This window comes from Lactuca saligna, chromosome 9 (genome assembly GCF_052625555.1).
Source record: "Lactuca saligna cultivar CGN05327 chromosome 9, ASM5262555v1, whole genome shotgun sequence".
In the NCBI taxonomy this organism is placed as follows: Eukaryota; Viridiplantae; Streptophyta; class Magnoliopsida; order Asterales; family Asteraceae; genus Lactuca; species Lactuca saligna.
In genome coordinates this window covers 6988002-6997019 of record NC_136425.1, presented here as the reverse complement: position 1 = coordinate 6997019, position 9018 = coordinate 6988002, and the positions used below count along the sequence as shown (strand labels likewise).

General features: G+C 35.8%; 1 protein-coding gene across 1 annotated transcript; it reads left to right on the top strand.

Annotated features, from left to right (window-relative positions):
* The first annotated feature begins 5169 nt into the window (after positions 1–5169).
* On the top strand, positions 5170–7603 carry LOC145017439 (P-loop containing nucleoside triphosphate hydrolases superfamily protein). The gene is made up of 9 exons (XM_078975468.1): positions 5170–5247; positions 5319–5507; positions 5619–5842; positions 5950–6017; positions 6124–6345; positions 6448–6574; positions 6669–6988; positions 7063–7207; positions 7338–7603. The coding sequence occupies exons 1-9, from the start codon at positions 5238–5240 to the stop codon at positions 7584–7586; spliced, it is 1554 nt and encodes a 517-aa protein (XP_078831594.1). The 5' UTR covers positions 5170–5237; the 3' UTR covers positions 7587–7603.
* The last annotated feature ends 1415 nt before the right edge of the window (positions 7604–9018 follow it).

Sequence of the window (9018 nt, the reverse complement as noted above, 5' to 3'; positions counted from 1 at the left end):
TTGACATTGTACGTACAAAATAAGAAAAAATAGATTTTTTTGTGATTTTGAAGCACCTTTGGTCATTAAGTCATTAATATATGTATTTGGTTTTATGTATCATATTTTCCAGCTTCGGTATTGATTCTATTAAGTACCTAATGGGTTAAGAAACTAGCTTAACCAAAAACACAATTTACATGTTGCTATGAAATGCTCTAATCTTTCCTAATATTTGAAAAATCATAACTTAAACATGGATGCTCATTTTTGGTTGAAACTAATTCTCAAACATTAGTATATGAGTTTATTTCGTTTCATTAATTTTGGCCGAAATCTGTAAACAAATCTAACTAGGGTGAAAAATACGATTTTCATTGACTGGTTAGATTTTTACAACTATTATACACAATTTTGTAAAATTCATAATAAATTGTAGATAAATCATATGAACTTGTGAAAGTAGTCACTGAAAAGATAAGAGACAGGACTACTGGATTATGAACTTAGATTTCATTTTTTACAAGTTTAAGTGGGGCTAAAACAGTCTTGAACAGACTGCATTGTTTTGTGAAAAACAAAGAGGCTTTGTTTAGTACAAAACGACTTCAATTTTATGTAAAACAGCTTTGGAAATCAGAAAACAACTTGGTTTTACCTAAAAACATCACATTTTAAATAGTTTTATTGAAAGAAAACATCAGATTTTCTGATATCATAATTTATGCATCAGTTTTCTGCATGAGAAATCAAATTTTTAAATTTCTACATCATAAATCAAGTTTCATATTTGTTCAAATATAGATTTTTAATTATATTGAGTTTTGTCCAAGCAATAGACAAACATATTTTCTGGAAATTAGAATTCTAAACATTTATATTTTGGGTATAAATGATTTCATAAATGTCACTATCCAAAGTGGAACGATTTCCGAAGTAAACTCTATGGATGCTAACTCCATTGAGTGATGGATTGATGTGGGTGTTACACGCCATGTGTGCTCACAGAGGGAGTGACTCTAGAATTATAAGGTTGTCCAAGTTGAGGCAAAAATTTATGCTTGAAATTGTGATTCTAAACACTTCAATTTGGTGTTTAAAACATTCCAGAAATGGTATAACATAGAAAAGAGTTAACACTTAGCGATGTTTTGTATGTTCCATAAAAGAACTTAGTGTTTGTAACTTCCTTGCTATGTGTATGGGTCCTGTGCTTTCAGTAGTACGGGTCCATACTACCTTCCACACCTACCCATATTTGTCTCAAGTATCATAACAACACCCTAACAATATACATATGCATGGTGATCGCTCAATCCTCACTCCTAAAGGAAAGCTAACTACCTCATAACTAGCCTACTGACCCCGCATAACTTAACCATCCATGAAACTTCCACCAACCCTGCAACACTAGTGTATGCTAACCATACATAATGTTGGACCCTATGGACATTCGAATACTCGGTCCTACTCTAAGCCCACAACCAAACAAGGAACATGAAATAAATCTAAACCAAATATTCCCAGGCTATAAGATCTTAATTATGTACAACCTATGATGCATAAACTAAGAAACTATAGTAATGATGTCAATTTCATATAAGGAAAACCCTAGATTACCAGGCATCATATAATCAGGCAATTCTATCATACAATTCCTGGATATCCCTATCCTAGTACTAGCATGTTGTTCTAACATATCTCAATATCAAATACTGCATGGTCTTTTAAGGTCTACTTACTGGCTCAGGCTGATCGTACACTCTGCATCCTCCCTTAATTATTTTTAATACCTTTTGAAAATCTTTTCCTTAGTTTGAGACTGGATTCACACAAGTGTTCCTCCAATTCACTCAAACTAAGGCTCGGATACCAACTTGTAACACCCATAATAAATCAAGCCAATTTAAATCTTTTTCAACCAATTAAAACCATTAATTATTACAAAGTGTTTTCAAAATAGTTTCATGTCAAAGTATCCCAGAAATCAAAATTAGAAAATGTGAGGAGCTGTACGATCACGCCTTCACCTTCCCGCGATCATCCGAAGTACCTGAAACCAAAACTGAAATTGTAAGCCCGAAGCTTAGTGAGTTCCCCCAAAATACCGATACATAACAAATAATACACATAATAATAACATGTAATGGGTCCACAGCTCTACAACCTGGATTACCCCTGAGCCCTCAGTGTGAGTTTGGCTTGCCTTTCGAGCCCACAACTCACATTTGGCTTGCTCCCAAGCCCACAGTATAAGTCTGGTTTGCTCTCGAGCCCACAGCTTATGACTGGCTTTCCCATTTCAGTCCTAAGACTAGAATATAACCGATCACTCCTCAGTACAAGTCTGGCATGCTTCCCTGACCCTCAGCTCACAACTGGAATGCCTAGGAGTCCTCAATATGATTCTAGTATGATCTCCTAGCCCTCATCTCATATCTGGCATACTCCAGGGTTTGTTGCTCACCGCACGAAGCTGTACAACCTCAACCCTACCCACACAACATGCCGACATAATACAGCTAAATACACATACAGGTAATCAACCAGTAACACAGGTAGTCCTACATATCTACAAAGTTGGCATAGAAAACTAGCATGCATAACTATCTCATACTCAACATATCATCAATTACTAGGATATCAGATCCAATGGTCAGCCTTGGTGCCTTCGACCCCTAAGTATAGTGAGGACAACTCACCTCAACTGTCGAACTGTAATGATAAGAACAAACTCTCGAATCACAACCACGAACTCCACCACCTATATTCACCATAAAACCACTTCCATAAATTCCCAATTTACTAAAATACCCCCAAAAGTCAAACTGGTCAACCCTTGGTCAAAGTCAAAGTCAACAGTCAATGTCAACAGTCCATGTTGACCCAGCTCATCCAGTGCAGCTCACTGACTCGTTGAGTCCTTTCAGAACTCGAGAAATCGCAAAAACGCTAGTTGACTCGCCGAGTATCCAGACAACTTGTCGAGTCCATGTGTATCCAAAAGTCGGGAAAAATCCTAACTGACTGGTTGAGTCACCTCACTGACTCGCCGAGTCCATGCAGAAACTAAAAACGGCCAATCTTCATCGGACTCGTCGAGTTGACCATGTAACTCGTCGAGTCCCTTCAGTCCCTTTCTCATACAGAGGCTTTTTCGTGAAACCAAAGCTCCAAGTTGTAGATCTAGGCTCCTAGGGTGTGATTATCACGTAAACTTGCTAACCTTACGTGCATGCAAAGTTCCATAAAGCTAAAACACTTATGACTAGCCTTAGAATAAGATTTTGGACATGAAGGAGAGCCAAAGTCTCATAAAGCATAGAGGAGTCTAGATCTGAAACTATGCCCTTGTAACAAGCTCAAATCTGAAAATAACTCCATTTTTGCACCAAAATGCCCATATTCTCACTTAAGAAGGGATTTAATAAATAGAAGACCAAGGTAGATGCCTTTTTACCTTTAAATGCAAGCCAAGACAATGTAGATACTGGATTTACCCTCTTCTTCTCGTTCCAAGATTCTAAAACTCCAAGCTTCTTCAATCAAAAGCACCAAAAGCACACTTTAGCCTCTCAAACACTCAAGAACAAGGTTAGACTGATTAGGGTTTCTTTTGGCCGTCAAAAGGTGGTAAGGGGCTGGATGTAAGGACTTAAGGTCCTTTAAATAGGGTGCAAACCCTAAAAATTAGGGTTTCATTTTCCAGCTCCTACTCGTCGAGTCAGGGTCCTCCGACTCGTCGAGTAGGTCCAATAATCCACACAGACTAACCTGCCTCTACACGACGAGTTGGGGCAACAAACTCATCGAGTAGGTCCATAAACATGTACATAATGCTTTAAAACTTATACCTGGGAGTCGGCGTGTTACATTTTCAGTGTTTTTGTATCCACGGAAAGGTAATGAAGAGCTCTACAATATTATCTAAATATCTTGGACTAAAAACTTCGTGAACAAAAATCCATATTTCATGTAATGACATGGCATGTGACTTTTCTCTTTCTACGCGTCGGCCCAAAACACAATTCAATGGTTAAATATCTTAACCAACATTACCTCCTTCCACAAGGACTAAACTTTGTCTCCTTAATGCTAAAGACTTACATAATCGACTTCCGGCCCACGGGCCAGAAATGGCAGGAAACAGGACGTTACAAGTTGTCGTTTATAATTGTGTGGGTTTTTCAAGGTATAATATATCTTAATGAAAATGACAAATTTCAAAAAATACAACCATTTATCTATCAATATTCAGAAAATCCCTTATATTTTGTTTATATGCAGAAAAATTCTTACATTTTCAGTTACCTTTTACATTAACCAAAATATTATGGTTTTTTAAGAAATTACTGGTTTTGTGATATGACATTTATTTTTTAGTTTTTAGGTTAACATGGAAACAAAAATGAGTGACTTTAACTATTGTATCCATTTTTTAAGAAGTTACCGGTTGTTTTATAACATGACATTTATCTTGTTTATTATCATATTGACATAGAAAACAATAAGTGATGTCACTTATTTTTGCTTGAATAAATGATGCATAAGCGATGTCACTTATTTTTGTTTTTCTGCATTGAAAATGTAAAAAGTTTTTCTTTATATAAACAAAATATAATGATTTTTCTGAATGCTGGTAGATTAATGGTTGTGTTTTTCTATATTTTGCTTTAACGGAAAATTATAATGATATATGATGAGGTACATTTTTCAAAATGTAATGTGTTAAAAAAAATTAGGATACAATATAATTATATAAAGTTAACTAATAAATAGATAAATGAAATTATGTTTTTTTTTTTTTTTTTTTTTTTTTTTTTTTTTTTTTTTTGCATTTAACCCTAAAATATATAAATAAAAAATAAATCTATTTGTTTGGTGTGTAGTGTAGATGTGTTTTATGAATTGTTGTGATGTTTGTGAAATTGTAATTTGTAGCAAAGGCTTTATCATCAATTGCACATTTTATTTCGGTTTTGGATTAGAAATTTGTTAAAATAAATGTAAATTGTGCGTTTTCAAATATAATCAGTAATTACAAAAGTCCTTAAATTCCATGAAGAGTTTACCATGACAAATGACAATTGACACCCCTCCTAATCACCTTCTACTCCACTTCCCTCTCCATCTCTCTCGCTCCCCCATTTGATTAATTCTCAGCATTAATTTCAGATCTCAAAATTTTCCAGACAAACCAACATTATCTTCTGCATTCATATATCCATCTCAAAAACTTGTCGTCGGCCTAAGAAATCATGAAGAAAGGTGATACAAAATCATATCCTGATTTTCAAATTAACGACATAAATTTCTCATCGAACACCTATTTTTTGCAGATTCCGATGCTATCATGAGCAGTGAAAAACCGGTGTACACTCAGATCATTGTAGCGTCTTCCATCGGCATAATCATCGCTGCCAGCATGCATTTTGGGTTCAAGAGGAGACAAGGTCGGATCATCCCTCGGATACAAGTTTCAGACACTGGCCAGCCATTAAAGCTCGAGCATTTTTCTCAGTATGTAGGTAAGAAGTAAGATGAATTAATAAAACCACATCATTATTCTTGTTTTTGTGTGTTCATGTGTATATATGACCAATATTTTTTATATATATGAAATGCTTACATGCATGCAGCGAGACAAATAGGGTTCTCGGATAGAAGAGAGTGCCCAAACCTGTTCAGGTTTGCAGCTGAATATATCATGAAAGCAGAAGGATGTGAGGAAGAGATGTATTTGTTCTTTGCTGGTGAACAAGATGCAGATTCTCTGTTCATAAAGCTGGTGGAGGAGTTTGAGAGGTGCATTCTCAGTTACTTTGCTTTTCATTGGAGCAATGCTCATTTCATGATCAGTCAGGTGATTAATATTTCTCTATAGATATATCGGATTGTGTCTATTTGTGATTATTAATTAGATCCAATATAAAAATAAAAAGAAAACGAGTTCTTCCACTATGATTTCAGGTATTGGCTGGTTCCGATAATCAAGAACCAAAAAAGAAGCTCAAGGACATAGTCATGCAAGCTACCAGGTATTATGGTGTTTGTTGATTACAGTGAATTAATTGATGATTATGAATCGGAATGATGGGATTTTGTGATTTGAATGAAATGTTGTGAATTTGTGAAATCAAACAGGGAACAGAGATTTGAGAGGGTGACGAAGAACCTGAAAGTGGCGCGGGTGTTTACAACATTAGTGGAGGAAATGAAGGCAATAGGGCTTGTATCTGCTGATGATTCACAGTGTACTGATGTTATGGTTCCCATGGCCCACAAAGATAGAAGCCCTGTCCTCCTCTTCATGGGTGGTGGCATGGGAGCCGGAAAGAGCACAGTTCTTAAGGACATTCTCAAAGAGTAAGTCATGTATACATATGTATATAATGAAACTAAGTACTTATTTACTCATAAAAGACTCATTTGTTTTGTGATTAATTGCCACTACTCTACTACATACAGACCATTTTGGGCAGGAGCATCCGCAAATGCAGTTGTAATAGAGGCGGATGCCTTCAAAGAGTCTGATGTGATTTACAGAGCTCTCAGCTCCAGAGGGCATCATGACATGCTTCAAACAGCTGAACTCGTATATATACATAATTTCTTTAATTCCCCATTAATTAAATTAAAATTAATTAATCAAAGTCAGAAATTATAGAGATGAATTTGTATATGTACAGGTGCATCAGTCGTCAACGGATGCAGCATCATCCCTGCTTGTAACAGCGCTAAATGAAGGGAGAGACGTGATCATGGATGGAACACTGTCATGGGTTCCGTTTGTTGTGCAGACGATAACAATGGCAAGAAATGTCCACAGAAAAAGGTATCGAATGGGGGCTGGATACAAGGTGAATCCCGATGGAAGCGTTACAGAAAACTACTGGGAACAGCTTGAACAAGAGACTGAACCAGTAGATGGAAAGAGAAGAAGACCATACAGGATAGAACTTGTTGGCGTTATCTGTGATGCTTATTTAGCTGTCATTAGAGGCATCAGGTAATTAACCCCTGCAGCTTTCTCATATCTCTATTATACAAATCGCATTTCTTACATTGCTTAATTAATTACAGGAGAGCAATCATGTGTAGAAGGGCTGTGAGGGTGAGGTCACAGTTAACATCACACAAGAGATTTGCCACTGCATTTAAGACATACTGTAACATAGTAGACAATGCCAGGCTGTATCTAACCAACGATCTCGATGGACCACCAAAGGTATATTTATCTATATCTTGTTTATATTCTTTTAATATATATATATATATATATATATATATATATATATATATATATATATATATATATATATATATATATATGTATGTGTGAAAGTGTGTGTCTAAAGTTGATAGGATGGAAAGAAAAAGAGAAGACATTGTTGGTGGATCCTGATGAGATAGCATACTTAAGGATGTTAGAAAGGTTGAACGAGAAAGCAAACTCCATATATGAACTTTACCGGAACCCCAACCCCATCCATGAAACCGGCTCCGTGTGGCATGACATTGTCATGTCACCTTCAAGAAAGACTATTCAAAAAGAGTTGAAGTATTTTATTCAGAAAGTTGAGAGCAATGCCACCAAAGAAGGATAATATATGTAGATGGTGCTTAATGACTAGAGTTTTATTAGACCTCCCGAATGAATGTTTTTTGTAACAAAGATTAATTATGGAGATGAAAGCTTTTCAAGTGTAAAAGTACAAAATTAGATAAACTGGACAATGTTCACAAGATGTCATTTGGTAGGAAATTACCACAGAGTTGTTTTCTATTTGATCACCTAGCAATTTTCAAGTTTTCGAATTTATAAATTCTGCACAATGTTCACAAGAAGACTAACTAGGATGAGTAAAATAAAAGTGCTGAAGATGCTTATACAAGAAACAAATAAGACAACATACAAAAACTTGTAATGTGATCATCTGTTTCCTTGATTCCAATTGGGGTTGGCTGGATCTGGAATGTTTAAGGTGTTATGATAGAATTATTCCTAACTTCAAAGAGGAAGCGAGTTGACAGAAGAGAGTCGTGGTAGCTCAGATGTTATATTCTACAAAGATAATATTTGTGCTTACTTGCCATTCATCACATTCTCTTGGATCTCATCGTGTACTTGTGCTTAAATTTTAGAACCTGTAAATAAGCAAATGAGCATGGCTTAATATGGTCAAACATCATAATCATCAAAAGGTAAGCATATATAAAGCAATTTTCTAATCCGACACTGTCAAATTTTAAAAACAAAATAATACAAATTAAACTAAACACCAACTTATACGCCTAGTATATAGAGGAAAAGAATGGAATAAGCGTTTGCTTAGTAGAATGTTTACAAATGAACTGGAATTTATAGGAATGGTAATCTAATTCCAAATCTCTTTTGGTAGATAGGAAATGAATTCCAATTCCATATTTCTTTGGTTGGAATAAAATGGAACCGGATGATGTAAAATCATATAATTGTCCTTATTTTTTCTTAACTTTACTTTGCTTTATTTATATATGGTGGTTGGTGATGGAAGCAGGTGACGGTGGTGGTTGTGGTGGTGATCGTAGCGGTGGTGGTGGTGGTCTTAGCAGTGATGACGGTGGTGTCTAGTAGTGGCTGGTAGTGGTCGTAGCGGTGGTGGTGGTGGTGGCAACAGGTGGAGGCGGTGTTGGTAGCGGTGGCAATGGCGGTGATGACAGTGGTGGTGAATGGTGGTGCGGTAGTGGCAGCAATGGTGTCCTCATGAATTTGAATTAATCAATTAATTTCATCCAAATTCCAAAAGAACTTACTTTTATTCGATAGGTGGAAAAAATTCATTTAAGAATCCAATTTCATCTCTAAAATTGAATAAAACACTAAAATAAAATGCGATGTAACTTGATACCAACTAACAAAAGAGCAATTAGATTTAAGTTGCAATACAAAAAAAAAAATAGATATACCTACGTATAAGGTTGTGGGTAGTGGTGCGGGTTTTACTGCACTTTTTGCCACATAGGCAGGGGAACATCGTTCCCTGACTGCGGTTTGGG